The following is an 18,054-nucleotide window of genomic DNA, read 5'->3' as shown; positions in this document are numbered from 1 at the left end:
CTTGTCAGTTCTCTTATTAAACACAATGATAATTCTTTCTCTTTCTGAGTATCATCCATTGGGCAACAGAGCTATTTTTACCCCTCCTTGTCTTTTAAATCGGACAATGACTCGGATATAAAGTAAGCTCTAAACAAATGCTGGACATATGACTGACCTCTCAATCCTTGAGCTAAATGTAAGGGTTTTATCTTATTTATTTGGTACTTCAGAAGAACTAGACTCTCAAGAGATGCTATAATTAGAATAATATATCAGCAGTAGCCAAAGATGAACATTTGAAATACTACCGCAAAAGAATAACAGCTGTAAAACTGATTTTAATGGTTCATGAGATATTTAATCTTTACTTCTCGGGATTATTACAGTGAGTTCTTTTCAGGTAGTGCCTCTAGATCAAATGCTTTTTAAAATAAATATCTGCATTGTAGAAGATTAAGATGCATATAGAATGACTAGTCTACTGACTATCTGAGGCATGTGACACTCCTTTTCCCCAAGTATGATTTACAGATCCCATCTGCTGCCCTTTGAGACAAATGCTCCTCTGACGTGTGTCACCACGGCATTGTGGTACATTTGTATGACCTGAGGGAATTAACAATTAAATTTACTTTTGGAGATGGAGACAAAATGGTATCAAGCTTTTGTTTTTCTACTTAACATTCATGCTATGTGAGCATGTTCGGGGGCAATATCTCTGGCTCACCAGAGCCTATATTCACCAGATAGGTGCAAGAAACAGAGGGTAAATCACAGTGTGGCCTCCCCACCCCCCAAACTCCCACCTGTGCAAGTAAACATGTATGCAAGGAAAAACAACAAGAAATAAACTCCAAGTTAGACTCTAAAGAGAAAAATTGGGAAAGGGTCTGTGACAAAGGAAAACTGAGTAATCTAAGATATGTGTGTGTCTACGTCTTTAGATCATCACAACCTAGCCTAGTGCAAGTGCTTAGTGAAGTTCGGGAGGGAAAGGACAGAAAAAAGTGAACCAGCCTCAGCCCCACACTGCTGCCTTTGACAGCAATTGCCCTCCTTCTCCAGCTATCTGGTTCCCTCAAACAGTGTTATTTTAGCTAACCTCCCCCCACCCTTCACTAAGGCTAGACAAGGTCTGGAATGATTTCCAGGTTTACCTTGCCCTGTATGGAACTGGTTGGGTCCCAGGATTCGTGACTTCCTGGGGAGATTCCAGGAAGATGGAAGAACTCCGCACAGGATCATTCTCCATCTGTGCTCCAACTGTTTAGTCTCTTTCAAATGAGCAGAAATTTATACGTCAACAACAGCATTTTAGGATGGCTTGTGTCCTTTTGGAAATGAAGTCCAGGATTTTCTACATCCCTATAATTATAATGAAACCAGCTCATATTAGGGAGAAAAAACATGAAGGCAGAGCAAGGTAACCTGCTCCTACCTGTAGACTAGGTTCACATAAGACTCTTAATACTCATCTGAAAAGATGCTTCATGCTCATCTGAGATGACTTTGTCCTAATTCATTGGTTAGGCAGAGTCTTGCCCTTGGGTGGGGTTTCCAGGAAAACAGGGATTCAGGCTGGTAGTGTTGCGAGACCAACAAGAAACACCTTTTTTTTTTTTTTTAAGGCAGCTGGCCTCTGTGCCAGGGTGGAGATTCTATGCTGGCATCACACACCTGCTGAATTCCTACCACAAGAATCTAAACAATGAAAAAAGAAAAAACAAATTATGCACACCTGTGGCTGCCAACCAGTTGAGGTTTCCGTGCCATGCCATACACACCTGGGAAGCCGGGGAGGTCAGCTGCAGTGTCAGAGGAAAATACCACTGTCAGCCAGTTGATAAGAGGCACGGAGATGTCCACCACCCATGGGTCTGTGACATGAGCTGACTGGCCAATAGCCATAGAAAATACCATATGCACACACATCACCTACGGATAAGGAAAACCCTAAAGGTAGGTGTGGCAGAAATAAGAGAGATTTCAGGGCAGGGGTATCTGTAATCACCATCTTCTACCCACACTGCCCCCAAGGAGAAAGGAGTCTTCCTGAATCAACTATTAGGTCCCATTTATTAGCTAAATCCAGATACTGAGTAACTCAGGGAATGGAAAAAGGCCATATTAGATAAGTTTATCTATATGATTAAAAAGAAACTAGGAAGGCAGAGTCCTGGATTATGAGGAGAGAGAGAGTTTTGAGAGAAGAGAGTCTTTGAAAGTAGCACCTGCTGGCTGTGTGAGATACTGAAAGAGTAAGAAAGTGAACGGCAGAGATATACGGGGATAATGGATTTAAATCTAGCATAACATTATAAGGGAATCCCCTTGTGATGTTTCTGAAAAGTATTTAATTTTTTTTTTTTTTGGTTGGGGGAAGGGAGCAGAGTAGTGGTTGCTGAACCTGATAAAAATAAGTTTTTGTAGTTACTGCCAAGACAGAACCTTAAGGAACCCAGACTTATATGGGTTCCCTAAAGAAAGCGTCAGATATCACATGCACTACTAGTAAATTCCAAAATTATCAACTTGAAAAGAGAAGAAGGCATCTGTATTCGTGTGTTTTGGAGGTGCGGGAGTGTAAGGTTGTACAGTGTAGATTCTGGATACATTGTTTCTCTGCCGGATGACATTCTATAGGTGGCTTCCTAGGATTAGATTCAGAGTTACAAACAATTTTCTGTGTCTCCGGCAACATTTGACTGGTGGAATAAAATGTGGTCTGAAAGCTGATGGGACAAATTCTTAGCAGTGTGATACTGTCTAGATCTGTAAGTACTATATCAGGAGTGGGTGGCATGACCAGCAATAAAAGAATAAACTATCAATTGTTCTTGAACCTGTTAGTCTTGTTCCTGGGTGTGAGTTTTCCTCTGAGAAGATACCACTTAGATCTTTGCCTTCAGTCATATGAATCCAGTTCACATTGTGGTGTGGAGTTCCTAAGTGAGGTAAGCTACTTCTGTGTAATGCTTTACCTTCCATCAGTACAAGCAAAAGTCCCTTTTAACTAAAGATACTGCCAAATTTCCTGTGCTGTACTAACATCTAGTTATAGCAAATATCAACTTGAAGGAAATGACCAACTAATAAGTAGCTGTTGGTATCTATTTGCTGCACACACGTGTCTCTTTATATCATTCTTTGTCATAATGACACTTAACCAATTCTTGCTCTTCATGGTTACTTTGGCTTGACAATTCTACTAATTATCATGTGGAAAATAATCTTAAAAAGCATACAATATTTTACCTATCTTCAGTTTTGGTTATATCATGAAATGCCAAAGGAGGTTCTAGGGCAAAAATGAGGATAATATTTATTGATTGAATTTTCCTATAGCTGAAATACTAATTTGTTTTTTTTTAAATCACTAATTTAGACAGAATTATATATAAAGAGAAGTAATTTATCAAAATTATTGTATGATTCTATCAATGTAAATAAATTTTGAGATGCTAAGATGCTATACTAATAAAAAATTTAATTTATCATTCAAATGAAATAGTGCATAATTCCCCTCAATCTCATCATTTCTTCATAGTATCTACTTATTATTACTGGAACAAATTTTCTTCATGTTACTACCTTAATTTTGTGAACTAACTAGGGAGCAAAACAACTGTACCCTGCTCTCATCCTTATGAGACATATGAATTGATTACTTCTTATTACTCCCCACCACTTCTTAACTTATCTTTCAATAAAAAGCTTAGAGAATAGAATACTCTGATGCAGTGGTCTTGATTAAGTATTCTAGAATAGTGGAGCATTGCAAAGAATCTCTACCCCCAAAATGACCAAATCCTAGAGCCAATTTTCATAGCTATTAAAAGAGAATCTTTCCTGAATATTTTGTATTGATTTAGTACCTAAAAGAGGGAAGCAATAATAATGCAAGTATGAGGGTTAATAAATAAAAAAGAAACTCATTTTGGTCCATTTTGTGATAAACAATAACTATTTATATGAGGTTTCCTGACTGGAAAAGAATCATTCAACATTCCTTTGAAAAATGATTGACACATTCAAATTCTAGTTTTTCACTGAGGTAGGGTAAAACAGAAGACTCCTAATATTTAGGGAATTTCTTAAAATTTTGATATCAGACTTGCCCACATCATCAACTACACTTTGGAAGTACTAGAAGTTGTCAAGATAGCGATAAGATGAGTAGACATGCTGGACTCCATCAACAACTTTCATGGAAGAAAGCATAAGGTGAGCAAGTCCCATGGAACTGTGGGAAAGGGGACTTCTGACCTCCTCATAAGAAAGGGTTCCTACAGAGCCCAGGTCAAAACTAGACATAGTTTCTGGAGGATAAACTTCTATTTCCTCGGGGGAGGGGGGGGACCCAATCTTAGGGATGTGGCGAGCATTTTGGAGGGGAAAGGCATAACTCTAACCCTTCTTAGGGAGAGGCAAAGATATACAATGAAACCAAAATGTCAAAAATAAACAAAACAAAACAAAAAAACCCTTCTATTTCCTTTGAACAACCAGAGATTTAGTTTCTATTATGTATTCTGGAAGCACAAAAAAATTAAAATGGATTGCATCCTCTTTTCCTAATTTTATTATATTTTAACAGAATCTGTAACACCTCCTTGGACCCCAGTGACAATCAAATTCAGGGTCCCATTAGCTAGCTCTCACTTCTCTTTGCATTTCTTTCAGTTTTTGATTACTCACAAAGTAACATTGACTATCCAAACTTACCTGCTGTCTTTAAAATAATACCACAAAAATTTAATAAATATTTTGTAATGTAGGCTTTTATGGTAGTTCACATTTATTATTATATTACATTTCTCTTGCTTAACTACCTATGAAATCCATAATCCATAACTTTTGGATAATTTGTAATCTTTCTCTTCTGTTGGAATTAACTCATCTGAAAGTTATTAAAACAAAGGTCTTCACGTCTTAGTTGTTTATCTCTAAGGACATACAACTTGTTGGGTGTACTTGCTTTCTCATTAATAAAATAAACTTTTTTTGATATCAATGCCAAATCAGTCAAAAAAATATTTCCCCATCCAGACTTAGAGGGACATAGGGAAGAAATATTATCATTCATAGACATCTGGTGTGATTGGCATAAAAACAGACACACAGACCAATGGAACGGAATAGAGAGCCCAGAAATAAGCCCATACATATACTGTCATTTAATCTTCAACAAAGGTAACAAGACTATACACTGGGGAAAGAATAGTCTCCTCAATAAATGGTGTTATGGGGCCGGGCACTGTGGCTCACGCCTGTAATCCTAGCTCTTGGGAGGCCGAGGCGGGCGGATTGCTCAAGGTCAGGAGTTCAAAACCAGCCTGAGCAAGAGCGAGACCCCGTCTCTACTATAAATAGAAAGAAATTAATTGGCCAACTGATATATATATAAAAAATTAGCCGGGCATGGTGGCGCATGCCTGTAGTCCCAGCTACTCGGGAGGCTGAGGCAGAAGGATCACTCAAGCCCAGGAGTTTGAGGTTGCTGTGAGCTAGGCTGATGCCACGGCACTCACTCTAGCCTGGACAACAAAGTGAGACTCTGTCTCAAAAAAAATAAATAAATAATAAAAAAATAATAATAAATGGTGTTATGAAAACTGAATATACTATATATATATATACATATATATATATCCTTTATCTTACATTGTACCAAAAAATCAACTCAAAATGGGTTAAATATTTAAATGCAAAACCTGAAATTATAAAAATTCTAGAGGAAAACATATGAGAAAAGCTCCATGAGGCTGGTCTTGGCAATGATATTTTTTAATATGATACCAAAAGCACAGGCAAAAAAGCAAAATATAAACAAGTGGGACTACACCAAACTCAAAAGCTTTTGCCCAGTAAAGAAAACAAATTAACAAAATGAAAATGCAACCTACAGAATGGGAGAAAATATTTACAAACTATATATCTGATAAGAGGTTAATTCCAAAAATATATTAAGAACTCATACAACTCAATAGCAAAAACAGAAACAAAAAACAAACAATCAAGAAAAATAACCCAATTTAAAAATGGGCATAGTACCTGAATAGACATTTTTCCAAAGAAAGACATATAATGGCCACCAAGTATATGAAAAAGTTCAATTTCACTAATCATCACAGAAATGCAAATCAAAAAGCCACAATGAGATAACACCTCACACCTGTTAGGAAGACTATTTTTAAAAAGTCAAAAAATAACAATAGTTAGTGAGGATATAGAAAAAAGGGAATCTTTATACACAGTTAGTAGGAATGTAAATTGGTACATTATTGTGGAAAACAGTTTTGAGTTTCCTCAAAAAATTAAAAATACAACTACCTTATGATCCCACTTCCAGGATATATCCAAAGTAAATAAAATTACGATCTCAAAGAGACATCTGCACTCCCATGTGCACTGCAGCACTATTCACAATAGCCAAAATATGGAAACAACCTAAGTGTCCATCAGTGGATGAATGGATACTTTTTAAAAAGTGGTGTATATACACAATGGACTATTATTCAGCCTTTAAAAAAAAAAGGAAATCCTGCCATTTGCAACAAGATGGATGAATCTGGAGAACATATGCTAAGTGAAATAAGCCAGGCACAGAAAACAAATATTGACAATCTCATTTATATGTGGAATCTAAAAAAAGTCAAACTCGTAGAAGCAGAGAGTAGAATGGTGGTTACCAGAGGCTAGGGGGTGAAGGAAATGGGCAGATGTTGGTCAAAGAGTACAAACTTGCAGTTTTAAGATGAATAAATTCTGGTGATCTACTGTACAGCATTGTGACTATAGTTAATAATAATGTATACTTGAAATTTCCTGAGACAGATCTAAAGTATTGTCATTTCTCTCTCTCTCTCTCTCTCTCTCTCTCTCTCTCTCTCTCACAAACGGTGGTGTGTGGTGATCAATATCTTAATTAACTTGATTGTGGTAATCATTTTACAATGTATATGTGTATCAAAATATCACATTGTACCCCTTGAATATATACAATTTTTATGTGCCAGTTATATCTCAATAAAACTGAAAATAAAAAATTAATAAAATATACACAAGTACCTGGTGCATATCTCTAAAATCTCAAATTACTTCATTTTTCTCTATTTACTAAGCATATATTATATGATTGTCAGCCTCCTAACTCTGAAAACATTTATTAGGTATCTTGAAAGGGCAACACTGTTCTTGTTTTTAACGAATAATCATGCTTTAGTTAACACATAGATTGCATGTTTCAGTTTTTAAGGTGCCACTGCAGAACCCAAAATCAAACTTAAAAATGTGAGAATGATTTATTTCTAAATGATATAAGGAAGCACATCTGCATTATAATATCACATTTTAGAATTACATTATTGGAACATAATGTATTTTAATGAATTTCTGACTCCATTATTATCTCTTTCCACTATTTACCATCTATTTAACAGAACAAAAGGGAAATTCACTTTCCACTCATGTCGTTATTTTTCCATTTTCCATCATATATATTTTACTCAAATATATATATTTGAGTAAAAAAGAAAAAAGTTAAGACCACCTGATATTTTAACTGACCAAAATAATTTGGAGCAACTCTGGGTGAGATGGACACAATGGAGGGTTTGGCACATGACAGGTACATCGTCAACTGACTTACATTTACTTGTCAGGGTTTTATGATGGCCAATGACAATAAAGACAAGCAAAAACAAATGTGCTAAACGACAATATTTCAAAGAAGCAAAGCTTCAGACTTTTTCCAAAGACATATCTCAGACTATTAAAAAATATACCACCCAACTTGCTTTTTGGTTTAAAAAGAAATTTATGCTCTGTTCTGAATCCTTGTTTTCATAGTTAATTAGGAAATTGTCAGTGCTTCCTTTTCAAATAAACCCAGCATCACATAATTAGACCATCCCAGAGATAACTGAATTTCTAGGAAACAAGAAATAGGGAAAAGAAAAACAATTTATAAAAATCAATCCATAAAATATAGTAATTGACCTTTGCCCTTTCTAATGACCTTGTGCTAGGTAACTGTATTTTATCCAAGCTGCTGCTGCTATTGTTGTTAACATCTATTGAGTTCTTCTACCAGCACTGTGCTAAGCACTTATCACACAATATTGCATTTTATCCTCACAACAACCCTAATTGCATAGATACAATTATTATTCCCATGATAAATATAAATAAATTGAGAGGCACAGAATTAAGTAACTTTATCCAAATCATTCCACTAGCACAGGAAGGCATGAGGAGGCTTTAAACCTGGAAAGTCTCACTCCAGAAGCCTGCTTCCCATGCAGTCCCCATGTTATCATATAATGGCCATCTTTAGGGGTAAACCCTCATCTTGAACCAACAAAACTTTTAAAAATTATTTTCCACTCAATCAGTAACTCTAAAGTTCATAATCTAAAAAAATCTTTTCATCACTAATTATTTTCAGGTCCTAGAGACAATCAAGCACTCCCCAAGTCTGTAAAGATCTTTTTGTTAGAGATAAGGCACATGCATTGTGAGGTAGCAATCTCCACCAAACAGTAACGTGACTTTTAAAGTTTCCCTTTATGAAATAAACACTGGTTCCAGAGAGCGTCATACAAATGGTGTTTCTGATACCTATAGGTTGTTTTACCTGACCATATATTTTGGACTGTAAAGCATATTTTCAAAAACATCCTATTTCTCTGCCATATAGGCTTAAAGGATATTCCAAAGTACCTTATTTAGGAAATATATTCAACTTTTTAAAAATTATTTAAATAAGGTCCAGAAATTTTGCCCCCATTTATAATGTTATCTTTGATCTCTCTTTTAAAAACTTTCTTTGAAAAGACTATCATATTTCTTTACTTAATTTTAATTATATAACAACTAATGGTGTGGGCCAGTTATTGTTAACCTCCTGGTCAAATAGAAAAGCAGGGACCAATCCATATCAGTAGTTCTCCTAGCATCACACAGTTAGTGGCAAAGGTGAGACTTGATTACACATATCTGAATTGCAGATGCTAGATATTTTCATGGACCTCCTTCACCTACCTTTTTTTGCCTCCTCTTTCACAGTCACACAATTCTATATTCATCCATTCATTCTTTCATTTATCCATTCATTCACTCATTCTTTTATTGAACAGTTATTTGTTGAATGTCTGTGTTATGAACTGAATGTTTGCGTTCTCCCTAAATCCATATGTTGAAGCCCTAACCCCAAATGTGACAGTGTTTAGAGATAGGGCCATTGGGACATAATTAAGATTAAATGAGGACATAAGAGTAGGTCCCAGTCCAATAGGATTAGAGTCCTTATAAAAAGAGACATCAGAGAGCTTGTTCTCTCTCTCTCTCCCCTATGTCTCTCTTCCTCTCCCTCTCTCCCACTCTTCCCACCTCTCTCTCCTTCCCTCACTCCCTTATGCACACCAAAGAAAGATGGGCTATGTGAGACAGGGAAGAGACAGTTATCATCTGCAAGCCAGGAAGAGAGCCCTCACCAGAAACCAAATCAGCTAGGACTTTGATCTTGGACTTCTATGGCCTCCAGAATGGTGAGAATATAACTTCCTGTTGTTGAAACCACCCGGTCTATTGTATTTTGTTATGGCAGCCTGAGCTGACTAACACAATCTGCTTACTTCAGGTGATGTGCTAATCACAGAATAGTACCAGAGGCATCAAAAAATTTATGGAACGCAATTTATGGAACGCAATCAAGATATTAGCTTTGTAAGCTCTGAAGGGAATCTTGCTCCTTTGGGCAAGCTGGGCAACCAATGTGGATACCACAATGTTTTAACGTTTTGAGCCTGGGAAGTCTCAACTCCAGAAGACTGGTCCCCACTGCTCTTCATGCAGTTCCCATGTTATCACACAATAGCCATCTTTAGAAGGAAACATACGAGAAAATCGTCATCTTTAGTAAATGGACCACCTGCATGGTGGGACAAAGTTTAGGTAGTGCTAAATTGTGATTAGAAAGGTTGTGGATGGTGTCACAGAGGAAGTAAACTTGAAGAATGAATAGATGAATGCTAAGGATGGAAAGGAAAAGAGGTTTTCAGGTAGCGAGAACAGTGTGTGTAAAGAATGGGGGCTTGATAGAATACGGGAACCATAAATTAGATATGGCTGGTGTGGGAAAGAGATATGTCAAGATGACAAATTTTTGGGCTTAAACAACTGAATAGAGGATAATGCAATTTATTAAAACAGGAAATGCACAAGGAGAGGAGGTTTGTAGGGAGAAACGAGCAGGGGTAGTACTAGAGATAGCAATGGTTTGTTCAGTTACAACAGGCTGAGTTTCTGTAGGGGAAATATTTAGTGCATAATTCAATACATCATAGGCACTCAATAATTGTTTGCCGAAGCTGGATTTTTTATGTGTTTATTTTGGGACATGCCTAAGAGGATTTTTTTTTCCTTCAATTCATCATTTAAAAAAATGAAGGTGTATCAAAGAGAGACGACATAGTAGCTAATCACAATTACCTGTCTAACCAAAGAGGAGGGAAATCAGCTATAGTTGAGGGCAAAAATGACAAGAGGACAATTAAAAATCAGCATAGAAGAGTGGGGTGAGACACCTTTGTGAAAGTGCCTTTGTTGATCATGCCTGGATTTTGTATTAACTAGGGTAATATTGGGGGAAAAAAAAAGCAAGTAGAGTCAAGAACTCAGCTGCTCCTCCATGTTTTCCAAAATTACAAAAAGTCCTTTCTCTGATTTTGTTCATGATACCGAAAACACAGACAATCCGTACTCTCAAAAGTGAGGGTAACTATTAAAATGGTGAAAGAAAAGTACTGAATTGGCCATCAACTGAATTCTTGAAGGAGAGGGAAAGCATGATCTTCAGCCAAAAAGTCATGAACTATTTTATAAAGGTATCTTGAATTCCAAGCAAAAAACAACTCAGTTTTGAAATAATTAAGAGAGTCATTTTACATTTCTCCAGGTAAATATTTACCAGTGTATATGTTGAAGACATTTTACTCCAAGGAGAAAAAAATAATTATTTTAAAATTTCCTCTAAATGCAGTATTTTCCCAGGTTCATCCCCCAATCCATAGATATTATTTTTAAAGAGACACAGTCCTGCATTTACCAACACTGTAATGGCAAAATGATTTCATTATTAAGCCTCAGTTTATTCCAAGCCTGCGGGATAATCTTAACCAGTACTGCACTTGTTGTTTAACTCTGGAGATTTTGTAATAAAAGTTTAATGAGTTACTTATTATTAGAATGTTTATAGCCATTATTTTAAGGTGAGCAATAATGACGTAAAGTTCATACGCATTTGGTTTAAAATGTATTCAACTCACATATCAGTTAATGCTACAGTGATTTTTTAAAAACCTCTTATCAATACACATGTCTAAAGGCAATGTAGCTAAACCACACCTTTACCGGGGCTGTGAGTAAGAACAAAACTACAGAAGAATTTCTCACTTATAATCATGTGAAAGCCAGATCTTAACTTTTGGCATTTCAGAATTTGAACGAGAATTGTTTTTATTATGGCATTTTGAACAGATTCCACAAGGGGACACATATACATCAATGGGACAAAAAGTTGAAATTAAGTCCTGAAGGCACTGCATATTCATTTCTATTTAAAAGCTAGCCAGATATTCTATTAATGATCATAAATATTAAGAGAACATACCAAAATAAATCTAGTTTATCTGATTTCTGTCTAACTGAAATACTATGAAATCAAAGGTCAATCTCATCTCCAAAAAATACTTTTTTACCCATGCAGAAATTGTCTACAAGGTTTTCAGATATAGATCAAATCAGATTTTCCAGAAATTATGATGCTATTATTTAACCACAAAAGTGTTCAAGTTACAAAAATAAATGGAAAGTGTTTTTTATATATATATATATACACACACACACACACACACACACTGAATCTGTACAAAAATTATAAACACAGATGAATAACATAGCTACCTGTGCTTATTGAAATAAAATTAATTTATATTTCACAATCAGACCATAACTTCTAATTCTTAAATAGTGCAAAATGGGTTCTATGAAAAGTATGGCTGAAACCAGTGACTGAGTTTCACAACCATTTTGTGCTGTCATTTTTATACATGAATTAGTCATTTAATCAATCTGAAAATGAAGAATCATCACAGCATTCAGTGATGAGTACAGTGCTTATATTCTGGAAGCATGTAAATTTATTTAAAGTGGGGTTATCAAAAAAGAAGCAAAATATATTAGAAGAACTAGCACTAAATGAAAATAAAATCAAATTAACTCTAGTCATAAAATGGAGAAAAAAAATGTTTTCTTCTAAGCATCCCCACCAAAAACAGAAAATACAATAAACATGTCATATGATTATGTTTGCTAATGCCACATGCTATGTATGGTCATATCCAATGTTTCCACATGTTAACTATACAACCATATTTTCTCCCTTTAGTATTTTTTAATTCAATACTATTCTTTGACCATTCATTAGGTTGGTTCCTTTCTATCATGCTATACCTTTAATTGATACATTGTTTCTTTCAAGAAGTAAGATTATAAGAGAAGTTCATTCTTAAAGATCTATTTAAAGACATATTGCAACAAATAGAATTTGCTTATTTTACAGCCACTTAATCTCTTCTTTACACATATGAATATATATAAATGTGTCATCTCAAAACATGTTCTTACCTCCCATCCATAGCTGGGGTCTTTCAGGTTTGACCTCTGCTCTCCCACATAAGGCCCAAACTTTTCACCTGCTTTGATCTTCCTTTTGGTCCATATTCCTAGTCCTGCTCCAGGCATATTTGACTCTCGGAGTTCAAACTCAGCAGGAACGGGGATATCATCAGGAATGTAGATGGGGGCTTTGTAAGGCGAGCCCTCCTTTGGAGTGCGCTCTTCACTGGATGTGACTGGGGAGCATGGCTCTTGAATATTGAGGGAGGCAGTGCTGGCTACTCCATCTGCATCTGGCATTTCTTCCAAAGGTATTTCAGGGTAGTTGCCATATACACACTCATTACCTGTGAATAAATAAGAACTTCATGAATTCCTTCGGATGTAGAAGAGATACAATTCCACAGGAGTAACCACCTTATTATGTTGTTGTTCTTTGAAGCCTACATAGGAAAGACTATTGTTAAAATGTGCCTTCATTAAAATCTTTATTATTCACAGGTCGAGGAGTGGGGTGGTTAGGAATTAAGACCTCTGTGGTTTATCTGCGGTGTATCCATAAATCAAATGAGCTAATCCTAAACTGCCGATACTCGCATGGCCCAGCTGAATCCATTAACCAACTGGGAAACAATCAGCAACTTCATTATTGGTCTGAATAAATAGAGACAAGAAGTAAATGTGTGTAACTACAACCCCAAAACCATTCCAAATTGGGAACTGACAGGATTATATAATTTATTAGAAAGTTGTATCACGCAATGTTATCTCGGAATAAATGTAGGAGAGTCATCAAAGATTCCAAAGGCTGCCATGTGCAACAAGGCTTAAATTTGTGTGGCAGGATTATTTATTGGAATATTAATTTGTGTTTTTCTCTTTCTCTGTTTTTCTTTTCCCATTTCAAACATGTCACCATGCCCTTGGTATTTCCTTGTCTCAGTAACTTATGCAGAGCAGAAAGTTAAAGTCACTTGAAGATAGTGATTTCTCTGAACATTTATAAAAGCTAAAAATCATTAAAGTGTGAAGGGAAAGGAGGGGTACCTTGGGGTGCACCAAAAAGAGAGAATTTCCTCCAGACCGAGAAATCTTAGGGGTCAGAAGGCCTCTGCATGGAGCTGGGCCCTGGAGAGGTGGCTAGAGCTTTAGGGGACAACAGGGTAGAGTAAACAGGAGTTCTGGCCCCGAGCACAGAGGCCCTAAGGACACCCCAAAGCAGCCAGTCCTACACCTGAAGTAAATGAGTGTCCCATGTGAGACCTTAAAACCTTTATAAAACTTGTGTGGGGCTGGGGGGAGGTGTAAAGAATAGCGACTGAGCTTGAATTTCCTACCAGTTGAAGGGGATTTCAGTTGCCTTAAAGCTAATGAATACATGTTTCTTGTCCACTAGGATTATGGACTGAAAGTCATACCTGATTTGTTTGGTTCACAGAACTTGAAGGGAAAAACTAAGAAAAATGGGTGAAAATTACAAGGAGACAAATTTCTATCAGAGCTGTTGAAAGGTAGAATGAGTTGCCTCCAGTTCCCAACACAGGTTCTAGTATAGCCTGGAAAACCATGAGTTAGGAATGATACGGAAGAATTTCAGCTTCAAGTGGATGACTAGGCTAGATGACTTTTAAGATCCTACCAACCCTGAAGTTTTATGATTATTAAAGTCTTCCAAGATAGTTCATTGAGCTAAAGGTTAGAAGTTTCTAATTCCTTCTCTGACTCATTATGGAAAGTAACTACAACACTCATTAACAATTGTCCATCACGTAATGACTCTTATTAAAGTTTTGTGAAGTGCAAAGTGATAGTACAGGCAAAAGTATCTTCTAATGAAGTGCGTCATTCTTGATTCAAACATTGATATATAATGCCATTTAAACCATGCATATAACCTAACTCCTGGACCCAACCTTATACCCACAAGACAAAGATTCTCAACATCAAAATACAAGATCATTCTTTTTCAAGATCAGAGTGTCCAAAATCTTGTACATTGTCATCTGTCCTCAAATCAATTCTCTCGCCCATTTTCCTATTTCTATTTAGAACACTACCTTTCCCCTAATTATCCATGTTCAAGGATTTAACATAACATGGACATTTTCTCTCTTTCATCTTCCAAGCTATTCAGTGCTGTATATTCTTCTTGCAAGATTTTTACCTTTATGTAATTCTTTCAATCTACATTTTCACACCTGAATTTTTAAATAGTCTTCTAAATGGTTCATCAGACCACCATCTTCTTTCCACTATCTCTCAACACTGAGCCTGTATAATGCTGCTGGATTTACCTTCCTGGCACACCTATTTTCCTGTTCAATAGCCCTCAATAACTCCTAGTGTCTACGGGTAAAGTCTAAACCCTTTAGGCTTGGAATAAAATCCCCTTCACTTTGAAACCATTCTTCCCTTCTGTCTGATTTGCAACACTCCTCAACAGGCACCTGCAGCCCAGAGTAAGCTAATCTCTGTCTTCTGAGCTGAGTGAGCATTTCTTCTTCAGTTCTTCCTGCTTGGCCACCCTATCTCTCCTTCTCTGCCCAATGAACTTCTAGTCATCCTCCTAGGTCAAGTTCCAACTTGTCCCATCACCATCCCATTTAAAACAAGTATCCCCTTTCCTTGAATTATTGCATACTTTCACCCCTCAATTTGGCAATAAAATACCATGCATTGCTGCTTAGGATTTAATGTGTATGATTCTTTTATTTCCAACGAAGAAATAGGCCCTTGAGAAAGGTGTTAGGACTCTCACTTCTTAGGAATTCTCCAAGTGATCTGTGTATAGGTGTTTAATAAATACTTGTTAAATATATAATTAACCTAACATATAATTTTATTGAACTAGTAAATTAATTCAATATTTTTCTACCAAATATAGGAAATCTTTGATGCTGAAAAGTACCTCTAAGTCCATAGAAATATAGCACAATGGATTACAAACTTTTTTCCAAACCCAACATCAAAAGAAACAATTTTAATAATGCCCCAAAGAAATATTATCATAGAAATATACTTCAAGGTCCAAACATGCTTGATAAAGTCCATCTGATTTTATCCTTCAGGGAGATTTTGCACTTCAATCTAAATATTTAAAGGTTCACTGATGGTCTTGGTACAGCTAAAAAACATAAAAATACCTCCCCAGAACTGTAACATTCAACTACTGCAAATGCAAAGTTACTTTACAAATTTTTAAAGGGATTTCTCTCCCATTGTGAGGATTTTGTTCTTCTCGAGAAATACTGTAAATTAGAAGACATTGTGTAATCTATAAATGTGTCCATTTAAGCAATAGGAAACCAAAATGCACCTGAATAAATAGAATAATATTCCTCCAGCAATTATCTATTAAAAGTCAGTAAAATTTCTCCTGTTTCCTCAAAAAGTCAAATCAGTCAGTTCCATCAAAGTGACCTCAAATCTTACAAAAGGATAGAGACAAACCTGTCTGTGTCTTCCCACTGGGAGAGCTGATCCCCTGCCCTCTGAGTTACCCATAAGTTCTCCCAATGCATACTCTAAGCAAGTGCACTTAGATTTCAATTTCTGTGGGGACCAAATACACATGTGTGCCCAGGCTGCTGTACAGAAGAATTTGAATTTAAAGCCTGAATGCAATTCTGCTTATGATGACAAAAATATCCAATTAAACCTAAAAGAACAACTTATGTAGGTCAAGTAAATCCAGAAGGACTCACAGTCCTATTCATCCACATGCAGGCATTAAATGTATATGCAAGCCCAGGCAATTTGTTTTCAAGCCACTGTTAATCTAGTATCATCTGAATTAAATATTATAATAAAAGGACTGAGGTGACAAAAATGAAAATATAAAACTGCTGAGTTTTATGAATCAAAACAGGCAACAATATTTCAATGTAATATAGCATTATGAAATTTCAACAGCAAAGGCAGTTTATCACACCACACTGAATATTTGCATAAACCAAAATAAACTAATGCCTCCGTGTACATTACTCAAGATCTATCCAAAAGCTGCTAAAACATTTCATCTAAATGATAAACTACCTCAATTATCCTATCTCCATTAAATCTCTGTTATTGGGGAAAAACTGGTAGATCCTTTCCCTCAGCTATAACTATAGTTAATTAAAGCATTTCTCAGATATCACACTGACAGATTGGGCACATTTACAATAGGTAAGTATCAGGTAAGAAGTGCTATATACATCAGTGGTTCCATAAAGATAAATAACCCTTGTAACTTCCTGGAGCTGAACTGCCTGCTACTGTAATTTGCTTCATGCATCCTTTGGGCATGTCATTAACTGAGTGAGGACAGAACGACAAACTTATTGTTGGATTTGAGGCAAATGACTTGGGAAATGCTCTTGGAAATCAACCTCTTCAATTCAAATTTTAAGTGTTCTAATGTCCCCAGAGACCAAGTAAGGGCCCACACTTTGATTAGATTGTACTTATTTCTATGACTCTTTGAATAACTACCATAGGCTTCCACCAAGGAGAGTTCTATTTTGAAAACATACCAGAATCTGCAAAGAGGAGAGGAAATTGAAGAAATAATACTGATAATAGTAACTTCCATAGATGTATCCATATTTTCTCATTTTGATGATAAAAACAATCCAGTGAGAAAATAAGCATGAGAAGAATAATCTTCCATTTTGCAAATGTGGAACCTGACATTCAAGTATTCTAAATAATATATCCAAAGTCAGCTGAGACTATCCAGGTGTTCAAATCCAGTCCTCCCTTTAACTCTTAGCCAACTAACATTTTTTCTTTAAAGATATGTTTTAAAGTTTGTTTTATCAAAATTGTAGCCATACTATGTGAATAATTTGGGTTTTGGTTTTTTTACTTAATGATAGTTTATTATGAGCACTTCCTTATGTATTTTTTACTATTTTTTAAAACTACTTTTAATTGCTGCATAATATCCTATTATATAAACCCACAATAAGTGAACGATTTGCATAGTATTTATTTTGCTTCTAATTTTCTGATACCATAAATAACACTGATATGAACATTCTTTAATATAAATTTTTATTTTCATTCAATTTCTTTAGGTTAGATTTCTATAAGAAAACTTAGTGAGTATTGACAGACTGTTTTACAGAAAGTATATATGCCAGTTTACACTTCCACCAATCATACTGGCATTTATCATTATGTCTTGTTTTTAATCTTTATTAATACAATGGAGAAATTTATATATATATTATTGCTTTTATTCACATCTCAGTTGATTACTGACACTAAATATTTTTGTCATTCATATTTTTTCTTTTGCAAATTGTTCACTGTTTTGCTCTTTTTTAATTGGGTTTTTATGTCTGTCTTATTATTGATAAAGAAATTAGCCCTTTGATATAGTTCTTATTAATTTTCCCAGTAGAT

General features: G+C 35.7%; 1 protein-coding gene across 7 annotated transcripts in view; it reads right to left on the bottom strand.

Moving 5' to 3' along the window:
* MECOM (MDS1 and EVI1 complex locus) overlaps nucleotides 1–18,054 on the bottom strand; it is a 537,691-nt gene that overhangs the window by 266,963 nt on the left and 252,674 nt on the right. For all 7 annotated transcript variants that reach the window (XM_012779221.3, XM_012779223.3, XM_012779222.3 and 4 more), the window contains exon 2: nucleotides 12,673–13,010. In XM_012779221.3, coding sequence (XP_012634675.3) covers nucleotides 12,673–13,010 — 338 coding nt within the window. The remainder of the gene's footprint in view (nucleotides 1–12,672; nucleotides 13,011–18,054) is intronic.

The sequence above is a fragment of the Microcebus murinus genome, chromosome 1, assembly GCF_040939455.1.
Source record: "Microcebus murinus isolate Inina chromosome 1, M.murinus_Inina_mat1.0, whole genome shotgun sequence".
Taxonomy (NCBI): Eukaryota; Metazoa; Chordata; class Mammalia; order Primates; family Cheirogaleidae; genus Microcebus; species Microcebus murinus.
Note: the sequence above shows the minus strand (reverse complement) of the source record. Positions and strands in the feature narration are given on the sequence as shown.